This window comes from Lepisma saccharinum, chromosome 6 (genome assembly GCF_977018435.1).
Source record: "Lepisma saccharinum chromosome 6, izLepSacc3.1, whole genome shotgun sequence".
NCBI lineage: Eukaryota > Metazoa > Arthropoda > Insecta > Zygentoma > Lepismatidae > Lepisma > Lepisma saccharinum.
Genome location: NC_139234.1, coordinates 26,208,451 through 26,227,071, shown reverse-complemented (window position 1 = coordinate 26,227,071; position 18,621 = coordinate 26,208,451). Strand labels below are relative to the sequence as shown.

The 18,621-nt window shown below is 36.4% G+C and overlaps 1 protein-coding gene across 3 annotated transcripts in view; it reads left to right on the top strand.

Annotated features, from left to right (window-relative positions):
* Window positions 1-16,535, top strand: part of Bcat (Branched chain amino acid transaminase) — a 51,496-nt gene extending 34,961 nt beyond the window's left edge. For all 3 annotated transcript variants that reach the window (XM_083123655.1, XM_083123654.1, XM_083123656.1), the window contains 5 exons: window positions 1,575-1,805; window positions 6,597-6,788; window positions 8,380-8,494; window positions 12,695-12,849; window positions 15,971-16,535. In XM_083123655.1, coding sequence (XP_082979781.1) covers window positions 1,575-1,805; window positions 6,597-6,788; window positions 8,380-8,494; window positions 12,695-12,849; window positions 15,971-16,222 — 945 coding nt within the window. In that variant the 3' untranslated portion in view covers window positions 16,223-16,535. The remainder of the gene's footprint in view (window positions 1-1,574; window positions 1,806-6,596; window positions 6,789-8,379; window positions 8,495-12,694; window positions 12,850-15,970) is intronic.
* Window positions 16,536-18,621: the final 2,086 nt, after the last annotated feature.

The window sequence follows — 18,621 nt, the reverse complement described above, 5'->3', positions numbered from 1 at the left end:
TTGTTTAAGTGTTATTTAATATTTAATGGGAGTTAACATCCCCCCCCCCCTTTCCTTCCCGACATTTGGTCTAGAGAAAAATGCTGAAATTCCACTTTAAATTACTGCGATACTTGAAGTCTTTGCTTTGCTATTACTCACACACATTGTTTTTTTTTTCTTTACATTTATTATTCAAATTGCTGTGTTGATATTTTATTTCATGAAGCAAATGTTGCAACCAAATTATTGCATTTTTCGTGCATTACAAATATGTATTATGATTCTTATATCAAATGAGGAATACTGCCTTTTTTATTTAAAAATTGTGAACTGGACCAGTGTTTGAAAGGGCATCCTGACATTTAGGTGTCATTTGGATACTTATTTGTAACAGCTGAAAACTTAAGTTGCCAAAATATGATTCAATAAAAATCAGTCGAATGTCAAATCTAGTTTATTTAAAAAAAAAAACTTTATATCAATTCCTCACTGGGAATTCCTTGAATTCCTGTACCAAATAGTAATGAAATAGGAAAAAAGGTCTTTGTATGTCATTCCATTTTTAGCCTTGAAAATTTAACAATTGTCACTTTGGAAACGTAGAACTATGCTCGATTTTTATCTTGGCCATTTTAGGGCCACACAGCAGAAAATAACATCATTTTTGCAATCTGAATTTATTAAATATAACCCTTTAAGTTAAGTTGTCAATATTTAGAAAGATTAAATATTTTGATAAAGTTTGAGTATTGAAATTGATGTAAACCTAAAGTGCCTGGTAGGCATCTGGAATAAGAGATTCTTTATGGGTGCTTTCTTGGGCATTTCATGTAATTGTTGGTTATTCTCATTGATGAAACTGTAGAGACAGAATGGAGACAAAGTAACTAAAATACCACAAAGTATGAATAATACAAATATCTTGGTAAAGAAATGAAAGTGAATTGCCATTATGTACTTAACATGAAATAACATTTCTGCATACAAAAATTCAAGGAAGCATGCCAAATTCCCATTGCCCCCTGTAACTTATTTTTATTCCCAAGCTGAAGGGGATTATGAAGGGGACCCATTTTGAATGTGTGCAGGCAATCAAGAGGACCGTAACGACGGAGCTGTGGTACATCCCAGAAGAATCCTACCAGCAGTGCATAGAGGCGTAGCAGAGAAGGATGGAAAAGTGTGTTAGAATAGAGGGGAATTACTTTGAAGGGGACACCATGTAGTTTGCCGTTTGGCATAGAAATAAATTGTCAGTGGCACCAGTCCCATTACTTTTCAGACAAACCTCGTATATTAAGATATTTGCCAAACTAAAAGTTTGACTGATAAATATATTAAGATATTTGCCAAACTAAAAGTTATCAGTTGTATTTTGTGACTTGCAATCAGAAATTTCCATCAATGTTTCTTGAAGAATTTTAAATTTCACTCACGTTTGACTTGGATATTTTTTGGTAGCGTTGTCAGATTTTTTTAAAAAAAATGAATCCGAAATTAATTTGCAAACTTTGTGTTGTATGTTTGAATATATGTAGTGTGTCCATTTGCCTAATTCATTGTAAATTATAAATATATTATCCTTCCGTTAGGCATTTGAGGGTATGAAGGTCTATCGTGGTGTGGATGGCAAGATACGCTTCTTCAGACCAGAGAAGAACATGGATCGGATGAATGATTCTGCTTCCCGTGCTACACTTCCTAATTTTGATGGTGATGAATTGCTGAAGTGTATAGCAAAGTATGTCTGCATCGAGCAGGAATGGGTACCACACTCTGAATCATCTGCACTGTATCTTCGACCAACATTCATGGCAACAGAGGTGAGTTTTTGTCTTAACTGGCTTAAGCTACGTAAAGTTAACACTGGATGAAGGTTTCATTGGATACTGGACTTATCCTGTGTGATTACGTTTGAAAATACTACTTGTTTTGAAACCGATTTTACATATTCTATAAATTTTATCTGTTTAGAATTCCACTTAGCACATTCAAGCAAATCTTCATGTAAATTTCATTTTCTCATCTAGAAACTGTCAATAGGAAATAACTTAGGGCACCAAGAAACTATTTGTTCGTGAAGAGTACGCTTATTGCTCTAGTAAATAATCTAAATTCGTCTGATATCTGGGTACCTGGGGGAAACCCTGGGGGGTAAAGGTGGTCAGGGACGTGATGCTGATCACATCACCCCCACTCACGACCGGATCAAGAAAGTGTGGGGTGTTACCCCACACCCCCTATACGCCTTCACTTTACTTCTTTTTTCTTCTTCTTTGAATCCAGACAATTTTAGCAAAAATATATTCATGTTTGGGGAACCAACAAACAAGCAACAATAGTTTACACTGCCACCTTTACAAGCTTGAATCAACCAAAGAGTATGCACATTGGAGAAATTAATGGTACAGTCAAAATTATAGTCTTATTCTTCTGAATAAGGATATATCAGGCAATAAAATCAAATGGGTTGCATTCCCTTACCACCATATCACATCTAACTGCCTTGTCAAGTCCGTGAGACAGTTCGACATCAAACTAGCACACAAACCAGTGACTAAAATTGCCAGTGCTCTGTACAAGAACAAACGACATTTCCTCCCACCCCTCGACATTGTGAGTGTGCGTGCAATTCGCATTATATTGGCAGATCAACCAGAGCCATCAATGCGCATATGCAACAGCATGTATCGGATGCAAAAGAAATTCCAACCAACTACGCTAGCAAAGCACCTCAAGTTCAACAAACACACAGTCAAAAACGTTTGTCAGGCATACATCACAAACGCTGATCGACACCAAAATCAAATATACACACACAATTATGCACTTTCCTCTTGAATTGAACATTGACAAAGGTCAGGCCCATCACATTTGGCTATCGCTATATTAACAACTGAAACCCAGCAAACGTAGCAGACAAACTGGCAACCCCAGCATTTCTAGCAACACACACTGAAACGACAGGAACTGGAAGCCAGCTCAGCAGTGAAGCAACAAGTTTTCAAGTGGATGGTTGCAAGGGCCACCGAAATTAATAGAACATCTGCAAGCAAGTTTCACGGAAAAACCGAAAAAGTTATTACGGATTCATTTTTATTGGCATGCAAATCTGTACATGATTTCTACACAGCTCAGCATCACTGAAGAGATAAAGAGTGGCACACTTTCTGTGTTCATTTCCACCTTATCAGTACCATCAATTCTTGATAATACCAGATGTGATATAACTGGTTATATATGATTGTTCTTTCTGCTGTGTCTGTAATGTGAAGTGGACAAACAAGGTTCAGTTACTTTTATTGAAAGTATCACTTATTGTACATAAAATTAAAGGGGAAAACTATGCATAATTTGGTATTATTAATACAAACATAGTTGCATGGATTTTAAATAACATATTGTTTCAAACCTATTACATTTTGTAGTAAAAGTGGGATTTTAAGTGTGGTGTTTCCACTTAATTTAGTTTAATTATGATACAGTATTATACCACAAGAAAACTAAATTCATTCTAATTTAGTTTTAATTGTCTCATTTATTGTTTCTATATCTTAAGTCGAGGAGGGACAATTACGCACTAGTTGTGCATTTATTTCAATATCGTTGGATTGGGCACTGCTATTTAAAAAAGGATTTAGTATGCAAGAGAGAATTTCTCTCCATGTTGCAAGTGGAAACTGTTTTTCAAGTTGATTAGTAAGCTAGACACAATATTTGAAAAATATGATTAATAAGTATTTATAGAATCCCATGAATTCCTTATGGGAAATCAACTTCAACTTCAAGTTACGGCTAATCAAATGGGAGTTTTGACTTTTCCTTCTACTATGACATACTTCAACGTGTCCTTTTCCATCCATGTACTTTTCTACGACATTGGATGTTTGATATTCCCGAGAGAACAAATAAAATAATGGTCCCATAAACCTAGTGCATTTCTCCTTGCCTCATACGACCATCCTGGCAATGATGTCAAACCTAGTGTACATAAAAGAGCTACATTTCACAATTAATAGAGCTAAAAATGACTTTCAAGGAGCTAGATTAACGAAGGCTGCATAAAGTGCCTCCTAGGGTAATTTTAGGTGTCAGAGGGGTGGGGGCACTGCTAGTACCGTTAGCTTTAAAGTGAAGGCAATTTATTCTTAATTTTCACTGCCTAGATTTGGCAGCATCACCCATCTCAATAATCCAATGATGTTCATATGAAATCGAAAATAAAGGATTCCCGGATAACAATATTGTCATCTTCACCTTAGCCACAGCGCTATATATAAAAATACCTGGGGAGGAAAGAGGGGGTGGGTGACGCATGAATATCACGTCACGTGCAAAATGTACACTCATGGCAAAGGTTGGTCTTTATGGGCCGGAGCCAGTGGTGGCATCATGGTGGGACAGAGGGCGGGTGCCACAGTTCACAGCCAAATGGCAGTGACTCCCCTTAAGCTATGATTAATCCTACTTCATTTCTGAAACAAACCTTAATTTGAAGAATCTATTTATGAACATTTTCATAGCCTTTGCATTGTTCCATAATCCTACATGTGCATTATGTCACACCCGTCACAAAATTTGTCACCTGTCACAGGCAAAAAATGTTTATAAAAAAGTATGTAGTAATACTTGAATGGCTTATTGCAGAAAGGGACCTGAGTCACTTTTGCACAATTCTGAGAAAAACAATGAAAAATTGTATAATATTAATAGTGTAAGAAAGAAATGTGCCGTTGTTGGCTCAAATATTCAACATAATGAATAGTTAATTTTGCAACCCTCAATGCACCCCCCTGCAGTATGCTGCTAGACACAGTGAGATGAAAAAATTAACTCCGATACCTCAAAAATGTGACTCAGGTCCCTTTCTGCAATAAGCCATTCACTTGTAGAAACTAAAAGTATCTAAATGCTGAGTCAAGTTTACTTTGTAAAAATAAAATGAAATCTTTTCAGTGAACCCATATAGTTCATACTTTTTTCCGAAAGACTGAGAAAGGTCCTAAAGTCAAGTCTCAGAATTGTCACACCCGTCACAATTACAAAAAATGTATTTTCTGTAGCTGAAAATTGAGATGGGGTAGGAATATTCTGAAAATAAATAACTTTCATCAAGGAAATTGAAATTACATGAATTGGTAGAGTTACATATTTGAAGGTGCTAAGAAAATAATTTTAAAATGAATGTAAATTTATCTCAATGTCATACCAGTCACAAAAGGAATTGCTCTATTGCAAAACTGAATGCAATCTACCAGTCACAGTATTTTCCTGAAGGGCTACTTAAGGAATGAAGACATATGACAGAACCTGGATAATTTGGGTGCAGCAAGCACTGGGGAGTTTAATGCTGTTCCAATGAACTTCGGCAATGCTGCATTCTTGCATTGATCGTTGATCCTCTCATCGAAAACAGAGATTGACTTTACTGTGTTTCATTATCACGTTAGTGCCTCTTAACCTATGACTATGTATAAAAGCTAGTGGCTACTTCTGACACTCAATATATGATACAGGCAATTTGCTTCTGACATTCATGTAACTATTTACGCCACACCTAACATGCACAAAGAAATTCCTCAGTTTATAGTAATCAAGAACACATATTTGCACAGTTCCTGATTCCTGGAGGGTCTTCCTGGTAGTTTAGTGGCTATTACTGTTCTCTTGTAATCAACAAGTTCTGGGTTTAATTCTTGATGGAGAAACGGTGGCATAGATCCCACTTTCAACTGTACGTCCAATCCCGAGTAGCCTAAGCATAACATAACTCAAACCCTATGCTTACATTGTGAGTAAGAGAGAGAGAGTGTGTGTGTTGAGGGAGGGAGAGGTACCTATGTGGGTAATAAAAACATGAAAACATTCTTGACTGCATCAGAAAAGTAATTTTATGGAAGAAAAACAATTTGTATGCTTTTTTGTGTAAGTTGACAAAAAAATTCTGTTTGATACATTTTATACATTAAAAACGCCCCTTACTACTTGTTAATCAGAATATTCTGCTATTTAAGCTACTCCCATAATTTAAAGTTAATTTTTCCCTTGCTTTGTAACTTGTACAGTTGCAGGATTATTGTCTCAAAAAGAATTCTATTATCCATTTTTGAACACTGATTGACACTTTCGTCCCTGAATATTGCAATGAGCCAAGCAAGTCGCATCAAATAAACCCTAAAAGTTATTTTCTTGTTTGTTACAGCAAGATCTTTAATGATTTGTGTGCATCCCTGTAAATCCACCCGCTCTGATTAGTTTAGAAGCAGCTGTTGAGTACCTGTGTATATAAAGCAGCAAAAACATATGTTTAAATGAAGATGCATTAATGCCATTTTACCATGATTGGAAACACCATCTACTGTTCACCTCTGTACTAAAGTGACATGTTCCACCAAGTTTTTTTGTTGAGGCCAGCTGCTGCACAGAGAGTCTAATCAGGACTGAACCTGTAGTATAAAATTAGTGAAATGATAAATAAGGAAAATCACAATTTTTAAAGAAGTTGATGCACATTCAATTATTGTCCTTATTTTTTTAAGAAATATGATTTAGAAAGTAATTACTGACTAATATTCCAGATAGAAGTATTTTAATATTTTGCTTCTTGCTTCCAGCCGACTTTAGGTGTCGGAGTGTCGGATACCGCCCTTCTCTATGTGATCGCATGCCCTGTGGGTCCCTATTTCCCAACTTCAGGTTTCAAACCCATAGCTTTACTAGCAGATCCTGAACACGTACGAGCATGGCATGGAGGAATTGGAGACAAAAAGATGGGAGCGAACTATGCAGGCACTATTCGAGTTCAGGTAGGTGCATAAGGAATCCAAGTGCACTGAACAAATTCAACTTCTCTATCATTAACTGAAAGCAAATGGTGCAGTTTATTTGTGTGTGACACGTTCAAGACAATTACATTTGTAAAGCCTAAGTAATATTCGAACCATGTGTACTGTGGCCTGATGACTCTCACTCTGTCATTCCGAAACATGAATGAACAGACAGAGTGACAAACTTTCGATCTCACCATTAAAGTTCCTGGGCTCAAGTCTCACCCTGGGTATGAGTGTTCATTGTGATTGTTCCTTCATCAAGTCCATCATTAACCCTCGTTATCACGATTAGTCGAAAGTTGCAGAAATGCATAACAAAAATACTTAAAATGGAGGTTTGTTGCCACAGTGCATTCAGTCTTGTCCATCCTTGCAATTTTTGTTTTTGTTTTTTTCAGATGCATCTCAACATTTTTTTGTGTTCCATAATTCATTGCCATTAACTGAATTTTTTGCATTGTTACTCTTTAGGTTACTAATCAGCTAAAGCTGCAGAAAAAAACAACAGCTGTATCCAGCTGTCTCATCTATAATTTTCTCAGAAAGTACCAGAACCCATAAAACAAACTTTAGTGAACTGATAGACCCCAAGTACGGTACATAACAGCTTGACCTAATTTAACTATCAGACTGTCTATCTAATCATATTAAAGTCAAGGCTTGTTTTGAGCTGGGTAGGATGTTTCTTTATTAGTCCCACAAATTTCAACCAATCATAATTCGTTCTCAGAGACCCTGTGTAGTCAAAGGTTAGTATTCTTGCCTATTCTGCAAGCAGACTTGGGGAGGGCTAAGCAGCTCGAACTGCTTTGCAGACCTCAGCCGTGAAAGGGCTGTTGCGCACCACAGGGTTTAGTTTACCCTCACCTTCACAACTAACCTAAACAAAACAATTTTTAAACATTAACAATGGCCCATTATTTGATAAACTTGACATGAGTCCATTGAGTCATACTGCATGATGTCAGATAGTAATAAAACAAGCTGTAATAATTCAAAAGTTTAAAACTTTTGAATGCTATGATTGTTGATTCATTATAGTTGCCTCTATTGTTTACAGTATACACTACTGTGTTGTAAAACTTAGTATTAAGGCAATTACTTTAACTTGGAGACAAATACTGCCAAAATCAAATAAGATTAAAGGTAATATTGAACTTCACATGTTTCTGAAGAGACAAAGGGTAATTGTGAATCACTGGGAATGAATTAGCATTACGTAACAGTGGTATTTTATCAGTAACACATGAGATGTTACCTATGAATTAATAGGAACAATGGTTTCCCTGTCAATTTAGTTTTACAAGTTCAAGTAAAAAGAGAGTTTGGAATATTATCTCCTTTTGTGTTTTTCTTGTGTGCATTACGCTATTGCCTCTTTAGGCTAATCACAGTGTTGAAAATGGAATAGATGAAATTGAAGGGACACTCAGAAGGGATGATTCGAACGCATAAGTCAATGCACTTGGACTCCAAGGTAGCATGCTCGGCGTATTTTATTTTGCCCACACATTACTGATGTGTTGACATCATCTACTTGCATTATGTAATACCCTGATATTTGCAGGCTGATGCCAACCGAATGGGTATACAACAAGTGCTGTGGTTGTATGGAGATGACCATCAAATTACTGAAGTAGGAACCATGAATGTGTTTATGCTTATAATTAATGAGAAAGGAGGTACGTATGTGAACATGAGGCAAAGTAATGCTTATATATAATTATGTGAAAGTTGTTGTCAAAAAATGTTGTTATTTCATAGTGGCGAATATCAACTGAGTCCCCACTTCTTGCAAAACAGTAGTTTATTTGGGATGTTTCAGAGTCCTGAAGTGTCACAGTAACAACTGAAAGTGACATACTACGAGGCCAGGGGCGCCGACTTGTCAAAATTTTTGGAGGGGCTCTGATCACTGAAATAAATTAATAAATGACTCACTCCCTCCCCTTTTTAAGTTTTGGTCTCAGTGTTCGGAATCTCGTAAAAGCCCATGAATTCCTCAAAAATATTAAAATTGTCATTTACAGTTCGAATGCAAAATGTCAATTGTTCACAGATGGATATGTCACAAGTTTCGTGAACCATAATAGCAAAATATTCCCGATTTTTAATATCTGCTACCACAGAGCGTAAAGCAGATCTCCCTAATATATCAATGATCTCGTTCTGAATGTCATGTGAGAGGCATTTGTAGCCCGAACATCCCATCCACTCTCCTAGTTCATGCACATCTTCTTTTGAAACTCTTTTTAGTAAAAATGTTAACAATACACATAATTATATACTTAGTATATAGTAATAAGTCATGTGTTTTGCTGCCTCTGGTCATAGTCCCCCGAAAGTGGATGGTTTAACGGTCTCAGCCCCCAAAGTTGGTCTAGAACATTTCAAATGTGTATTTAAAGTTAAGTTCATGTGGCACAATTCAAAATAAACTTTACAAGAGAAGCAAAATAATACGTTTGATCCTCTTAAGCAAAATTATTTGGGGGGCTCTGCCCCCACATTGTTAACATTGGGGGGGCTCGAGCCCCCCCCCCCTCCCAAGCCCCATGGAGTAGGTGCCTTTGTACGAGGCCCATCCAGAAAGTAAGTTTCCCTGGGGCCGTCTACAGAAATAAACACAATTTCAATGAATTTTTTTATTGGAGTAGATACAGCAATTGTTCAGCTATTTTTCAACATAATCCCCACTGCAATTGAGACATTTGTCGTACTGTGGGATCAGAAAGTAAGTTTCCCTGGGGCCGTCTACAGAAATAAACACAATTTCAATGAAATTTTTTATTGGAGTAGATACAGCAATTGTTCAGCTATTTTTCAACATAATCCCCACTGCAATTGAGACATTTGTCATACTGTGGGATCAACATTTTTAACTTGTGTCGTAGAAGTCTGCTGCCTATGATCAGAACCACTGTGTGACAGCAGTCTTCACCTCCTCGTCACTTTGCAAATGCTGACCGGATAGGAATTTCTTGTGGTGTAAGAAAAGATGGTAATCACTGGGAACGAGATCTGGGATATATGTTGGATGGTCAAACACCTCCCAGCGGAACTCCTACAGAGGATCTGTTGTGAGCTGAGCCGTATGTGGCCAAGTGCTATCGTGCAGCATGACACTGCATGCACTGAGCATCCCACACCGCTTGTTCTAAATGGCCCGTCGCAACTTTCGTAGTGTTTCACAGTACCGTTCAGCATTCACCATCTCACCTCTGGTCAAGAACTTGATTTTCAGAATGCCCTGTCTATCCCAGAATGCTGTGCACAGCACTTTCCCTGCCGACATAGTCTGCTTGAATTTCATCTTGCATGGAGATCCACTGTGATGCAAATGCATAAACAGCTGCTTGGTTTCTGGGGTTTCTGCGTGCCCCACGTTTCATCATCTCTGATGATCCGATCCAGAAACTCGTTGCTGTCATCATTGTATTGCACTGCGATTGGTGCTATGCCTTGTGCGCTCAAAAACTTTATCACCAACCAAACCTCACAGTCTGCAGGAGCTGGAATAAGAGCTGCCATCTACAACCACTACTATGGTGCTACTGTGAGTCGTCGGGGAGTGCTGCCTGTTGCATACGATTGCCACGTCATGCATCTCTCATGCATGAGCTCTAACCTCTCGCAACGCATGGCCTGCTATCTGTTGGCCATTTGGGAAACTTACTTTCTGAATGCACATAAATATTAATGAGTTTAAATCTGTCCTGTTTCAAAATGGTAAAAAAAAGGTAAAGTGTTCCCCTGTGCTTAGCACCGCGCCATGAAGGCATATAAGGGGTGTGGGGGTAACGCCCCACACTTTCTTGATCCGGTCGTGAGATGGTGCATGTGGAATTTGTAAAGTTGTTTGGAACAAGTTTTCTTACCTAATACAGAGTTCACACTGCCCTGAAAAATTCAGGGAATTTTGAAAATGCATCCAGAATCTGAGAAATAGGGAAAATCTAATAGTTTTATATTTACCAGGATCTGAGAATGAAAATAAAATTATTTTTCCTTGAACTGACATTTTTCACAAGAGACAATCTAAAATAAGACTTGAAGCTTTCCTGGTGATGAATGATGAAAAGATTATCTCTCTGTCATCTGAAGATGACAGTGACGGTAGCTTTCGAAAGCTGGGAATCTATTTCCACAACTCACCTGGTCGATAGCCCGAGAGAATCTTTTCATGAAGACACACTCTAATCGTACATAAAAAATCATTTTTAGCTAATTTTGGTTCACATGCTTTGAGCAGTGCCAAATATACTTTATTCTTCTGAATAACAAGTGCAGTTCAATACTTGAAAGTTTGTTATTAGTTGATTACCTAAAAAATGTTCAAAAATGACCTATAGAATTACCTTAAATTATTATAAAATGCCCTAAAAATTTTCGCTCCTAAAATCAAAGCTTGATTTTTCATAAATTACAAGAGTAGTTGAATAATTCAATAAAACCATTGTTTGGCGTTTCCAACTCCTGAAGCAAAGGATGGAACGCAATTAAGTGCTAATGTAGTTTTCTATTTTTACTTCAAAGTACACCACAAGGTTTTTTGTAAAAGCATTTCAGAGTGGCCCCTTGCACTGAAAATACAGTTGTGTTTTGTGTACATCAGATTATATATTTTTTTAATATTGTGACTAATTTTACTTTAAAACCACAGATGAAAGCGATAATATGTGTCCAGCAAGGTAGGCTTCACACAAAGTATTTTAAGTTTGGTGGAAGAGAAATAAATTTGCCACAATTGCTTATTTATTCCATTTCAGTTAAAAATAATATTGTGCTTTTGCATTGACCATAGTTTCGATTAATGGCAAGCTTGCTAAAAAGTCTTGTCAGGAAATTTAAATACATAAATATGTAAGTTATGCCAGCAAATGCATTTAAACGGTGAAAGAGAAAAATAAATCTCAAAAATGAAGAAAATGCAACAAAAACATCAAAGAATTCTGAAAAATGACCTAAAAGCAAAAAAACTGGATTTCTTGTTCTAACTGGAGGGAAACAGACTGATATCAGATTTAGTGTTGTTTTAAGGGCTCAGAAAAAAGATGAGTTGTCATCAAATTCCTACCCCTAGTTATTAGCATGTTGAACCACAAGCGAATGGTATGATTTGAAATTGCCTGTAGAACATGGAAAAATCAGGAAATTTGTTCTGCTAAAATGATGGGAATGCTGTTGCATTATGATTTGTAAAATTATATACCTATTACTTCTGAATGTGTTTATTCAAAGGGAGCTCGTTTGGGTAGCTAATTATTACTGCTATGAGCCAAGCTATATACACTAATGTAATTATTAAATAATTTCAGCCAGACAATACCAGGCATTTTTTGTAATGCACATTCTATATCACAATTTTGTAACTAATAATTATTTTCAAGTGTTCATGGTAAAACTGCATGCAATAAAATATTGCTATTAGTATTCATTCATCAATGTAAAGCAAGGGTGGGTTTAGGGAGTGGGACTATGGGCCCTGGGGTGTGGTGCCCAAATTAGAAATTCCTAGCTGGAGGGATGTTTGGTGGAGTTCCGAATATGTGGGGGCATGCTTGTATTGAGCATGGAGACAACACAGTAGTTTGGGGGTGGTGCTTATGCAAATTATCCTTGCTGGCAGGATGCTTTATGAACATTTTCTTAACCAACTCGTATATCACCGTGTTCCCCCACTTCGAGCACTGGCTGGCTGAAATATTTTTGGACAATAATGTACAGGTTGTACATTTATATTTTTATGTATCAGTTATGTTTATATGATACTACTTTCAACAAAAAATTCTGTTCAGATTAAAGATTAGTTCAGTAATTCTACTGTGTGGTATCTATATTGCATATTTTAAGATATAATTATATATGCATATATTTTACAGAGAAAGAACTCATTACCCCACCATGCGATGGCTTGATTCTTCCTGGTATTGTCAGACAAAGTGTGATTGAGTTGTCATGCGAGTGGAACGAATTTACGGTGACAGAGCGTAAAGTGACTATGTGTGAGCTCATAACCTTGAACAACGAAAGAAAGGTATGTACTTATTTGTGCTGCTTTTGTAGAATAGTTAGTGTACATCTTGTTGCTCCATGATTAAGCACTGTTTGCAAATATGTTGCATGCAGGGTGGATCAAAAGTCACAAGCCATTGCATAGTGAACTAGAACTTGATTGACAGAAGTTTTTTAATTAATTCTTGATTTTATAGAATAATTATATATAACCATCCAAAAATAAACATAGTCTATCTGCAGCCCCATTTGTGATCAAATAGAACTACAGTGGAACTCCACTTTTACGTTCCCGCATGTTACATTTTTCTGCATATACATTGATGGTCCCAACGTAACAAAATGTTATAAAATTTACCTCAAATTTACATTTTCCCACATTCTGAGTTTTATCAGCTTGGTCCCCTTAAAACCGTAAAATCGAGGTTCCACTGAAAATTGATAAACATTAAAATGGGCAGTGAATTTTGGATCAACTTCCATATGTATTTATAGTTGGGAGTGTTACGTTTAAGATTGCACTGGACTGGATATATACACACTATCGCAACAGTAGAGGAAATGGTGATTGTGTCTGTAACAACAAAGTTGGATAACTCTGACACCCTGGTTGCCATAGCTTCAACATTCTTGAGACACAAAATGACTGCTACATGTAAATTGGGCCAGAGCAACTCACATACACTCATGGAGGGTGGCGAGCTCTACACCGCAAGGCATATAAGCATCAGAGTGGTCCAGGCAGCCACTTGTGTTAAGAGATAAAGCATTACTGCAGAGAGGAAGGTGCCCTCCTTTTCATGGAACCACCACCAATTTCTTTAAATAAAATTCCACACTGCACTGTTACAAATCAAATGAGAGGTTTCCCACTACCTTGTTCACTACCTCCGTTCTGCCCGCTCTTACAGAGCTACAGTACTGCTGCTCATTCGGCAGTACACACATGCGCATGAGGGCACAAAAATGGTGGGTTGACCAGGGCTGATGCAAAGCATTATCTTTTGCACACACCAGTGCTGGATTAAAATGGAATAGAAGCAACATGAAAGGCTATTAATAGGCATAAGCAGCTACTGATATATTTGTGTTCATAATTGTCAGTTTAAATTTAATTACCAATACATTTCCAGGGTCCGAGCATCCCATAGGGTGTACAAAATACTTAATAGTCCAAATGTGATGGAAATTATGCAGAATGTACAATTGTCATTTATACAGATTTCTTTCTGAGATGGGAAACTCAGGGAAACTAACTTATAAGGGAAAAATCATGGGAAAAAATAAAGAATGTTATCAAAACATTACAAGAACTGCTAAAGTCAAGGAAAACTAAATGTTTTTGTACTAGTACGTTAGAGACTCAATCAAATTCATATTTTCCTTGAACTGTATTCTTGTGGTGGAGATATTCGCTACAAAAATGTTTTTATATTTTGCTTTTGTATAATTATATTGAACACTATTGAATAAATTTAATTCTTTTGAATAACCTGCATTTGAACATTTAAGACTTTGTTAGTGGGATCTTAAAGTCTTACAGAATATCTGAAGGTTTATTTAAAAATAAGCTGGATAGAAAAGGGAATTCGTTTTTCCAAAATGAGTGGGAACTCTGAGATATGCCAATATTGTGTGCCGAATGTGAATTTCATTATTAAGTGGCATTTATTTTAATATTCTGATTATCTCATGTGTGCATATTAGAATGCTGCAGGTATAGCATTTTGCTCGAGTGCCGAATAGTTTACACGGACGATGCTAGAGAGCATAAGAAATCAAGAGCTTCTTCACTCGAGCAAATAATGCTCGAACAGGTATAATGAACAATATACGTTTGAAGCCTAGTAGTACACGTATGACCATATATTTTTTGTGGTAATGGACCCTCGAATATGTATCGTGAAGTAAAAGGCTCAGTGAAATTAAAACTTAAATTGACATAATCATTATCTCCATATTAAAATGTAGTTTGGCGCCTCTTACCAATACATTGACATGTGAAAATGAAACATGATTATGGGCTGAAACTGCCAGGATGGATATATATATCTACGATTATTGTCACACTAAAATGATATTCTATCGTAAACACTTGAGCATGGGAGACTAGTATGAGTGAGCGGAAGTGGTTCCATGCAGGACCCTAGTGCATATGTAACAGAATGCATTAATTACAGAATTGCCCCTCTGTAAATTTGGATGCAATTGGACAATATTTTAAAAATTGTTATATGCAGGTTTAGTTGCATTACTTAAAGAGTCAGTAGTGGTAATGTTGTTAGCTTGAAATCAAGGGGTCCAGGTTCAATACCTGGTGGAGGAGATAGTGGTTCAGATTGTACTTTAAACATAAAACCAGTGCATAAAGTGGCCTTTAAAAAAATCAAACGACAAACAAACTTGCATTACTTAACTCGTACATTTTATAGCAATTATTTGATAAGCACATACTACTTGTATGCATTTTTCTATTTTAAATAGGGGAGGAGAAATCCAGCCATGGAGTTTTGTCTTTTAAACAATTTCAATAAGTCGGGACCAGAGATGTGTTTTTTTGAGTGGTCATAGTATAGACATTTCTAGAACCTGGGTAACCCTAACTGTTATCATAAGTGTAAAAATTTAAATATTCCAACAAGAGTGCCACAGCTGTCCACCCTACCGAGTATCTGCCTTTTGTGGGGAGGGGGGTGGTCTACTTTCCAGGATTTACAAATTAAAAATAAATCTACATACTTACTCCTTGGATCAACTTTTCGATGGGATACATTTTCAAAAAAATGTTTTTATAATTGAGTTTTGTTAATTTATTTTAAACTTTATTCTCTTGAATGGTAGTGCAGTTTAACATTTAAACTTTGTTTTTTAACATGTTACAGTACCAAAGAATGGTCTGAAAATTGATTTTAAAATTCTAAGGATCAGGGAATTGGTTTTGCAAGAAATTCATACATACTTAATCTTGACCATAGTGGAACGTTCAGAATAAAGCTCTGACCTGTATGACCTCAAAGGGTCTTTCAGAAAATCACCACCTAAATCACCTGCCATGGGACATGACAGTCTGACTGGATTGCAGTGGCAGCAGCTTTTACACTTTGATTCAGTGATTTATATCATTTTTTTTTTTTGCATTGCAGGTACTTGAATTCTTCGGCACGGGAACAGCATGCGTCATTTCACCGGTCACCAACATTTTGTACCAGGGTGAATGTATCGAGATCCCCACAATGGACTACAAAGAACCACTAAACCAAAGACTCTTCCACTGCTTGTCAAACATGCAGTATGGTCGCATTGAGCACCCGTGGGCAATCCCCATGGACACGATCTTGGCCGAGGCAGATGCAGAAGTGAATGACCCTGAAGTAGCCACCCGAGCAGCCAAATAGTGTCAAACATGTGCGACTCCTCCTTTCATTGCAAAAAACGGTTAACTTATTGAACACTTTCAGGGCAGTGCAAGGCAGCATAAAATTCAGTTCCATTCCACAGTTTTAGATACATTTACATCACTCTTAGAACATGGGGAATTTATTTTTTATATAGATATACATTGTGTACAATATACAATATATGATGTATAATTTAACTTATTGACCAATTATTGGAGTATAAAGGCCGCAATATTTTTATAATATGTTTTACATGGATATTCCACAGTGGAAATCTCCAAATTTGGCAATAAAGACTTTTTGGAACATATTTCTGTATCTAGGATCTTCTTAAAGGTTTCGTTGCAAGAATGGGGTGACTGAATTATAGGTGATAAACTGTAAATTTATTTATGAGTTTTTTAACTCTCTCGTTTTTAACTTTTTAGGTGGCCGCGGTGGCTCAGTCGGTAACGCGTCTGACTACCATGCTCAAGGTCCCGGGTTCGATCCCTGGCCGGTTCAAATCCGGGAACTTTTCTAACGGTGGAAGCGGCCCCGGCGCCCACCCAGCGTCGAATAACATGGGTACGTACCTGGGGGAAACCCTGGGGGGTAAAGGCGGTCAGGGGCGTGATGCTGATCACATCACCCCCACTCACGACCGGATCAAGAAAGTGTGGGGCGTTACCCCCACACCCCCGATACGCCTTCATGGCATGGTGCCATGCACAGGGGAGCACTTTACCTTTACCTTTACCTTTTTAACTCTCTCATTAATTTTGGCTTTATAGTTAATATATAATTTTGGACCACTTTTTGTAGATTGAAAATAATATACTGTAATTTTAAGTGAGTTTTATTTTATTTTTCAAGAAATGGAGAGTGACTAGTCATGTCAAGTTGTGATGTATCTGTGTTTATCTTGGCTTGAGAAACTTCTGGGAAACCAGGACGAACCGTCGCATGAAAAAATATAAACCACTTAAAATTACCGTATATTATTTTCCGTATTTCTACATATCCTTTGATTTAATAGATTATGAAGTAAAGAGGTTAATTATGCAAAAATTCCACAATATTGGAATATATATAATTGCGTGTGTGATATGTCATACGTGAAAAGTTTCACAGGCCTCCAGATGGCATAATGGTAACACTGTTGCCTTGTACCCTACTGAAAATTCTGTCTAATGTTTTCAGTAGATCAATGGGTGTTTTTAAACATCTACTGTTTTCAGTAGATGAACTGTAATTCTGCTGTTTTCAGTAGCTGAACTGTTCTGCTAATGTTTTCTACTGTTTTTAGTAGCCCAACTATTTCTACTTTTTTTAGTAGCTGAACTGTAATGCTAATGTTTTCTACTGTTTTTGGTAGTCCAACTAGTTCTCCTATCTTAAGTAGTTAAACTGTACTCTTAATGTTTTCATAATATAATTATACAACTAATATCTTTTATTGTGTTCAGTATATTGCTGTCTGAAAACAGTACTCTTGACAGTAATGAAAATTTTCTTATCTATACAACTGAAAATGCAGTGGAAAAATTGTATAAACAACTAAAATAAATGTATGGTAAAGCATGTTGTTGAGAGTAGAGAAATTCCACGGTAATTATTGCAGTTCATTTTATCACCTTTTTTAAACACAGGAACAATTATGGATTCTTTCCACTGTTGAGGTAACTACAGATCAAATTTTTCACATCAGACAGACACTTGAAAAAAAGTGGGAATATAATCAAAATGTCCATCAGCTATTCATTGATTTCAAAAAAGCATATGATTCGGTCAAAAGAGATAAATTATATAATATATTAGTAGAGTTTGGAATACCTAAGAAGCTTGTTAGTATGATAAAAATATGCACCAGTGAAACAGAAAGTAAAATTCGTGTGGGTAATAATATGTCTGACAAATTTACAATTCATGATGGGTTAAAACAAGGAGATGCATTATCTCCATTGCTCTTTAATTTTGCCTTAGAATATGCTGTAAGGAAGGTAAAAGAAACTAAAGAAGGACTAAAATTAAATGGTGTGACTCAGTTGTTAGCATATGCAGATGATGTAGACTTACTGGGGGATGATGTGAATACAATTAAGAATAATGCTAAAATATTTTTCAAAACTGCTAAAGAAATAGGTTTGGAAGTTAACAAAGAGAAAACTAAATATATGCTTACAGGCCGAAACGAAGTGTTAGGTAATAATCAAAATCTAATTATTGATAACAACTCGTTTGAACCAGTTTCCAAATTCAAATACTTAGGAGTAATATTAACAAATGAAAATTATATTAAAGAGGAAATAAAAAGTAGGCTTAATTCAGGAAATGCATGTTACTTCTCTCTTCATAAACTTTTGTCTTCTCGTTTAATATCTAAGAAACTAAAAGTTAAAATATACAAAACAGTA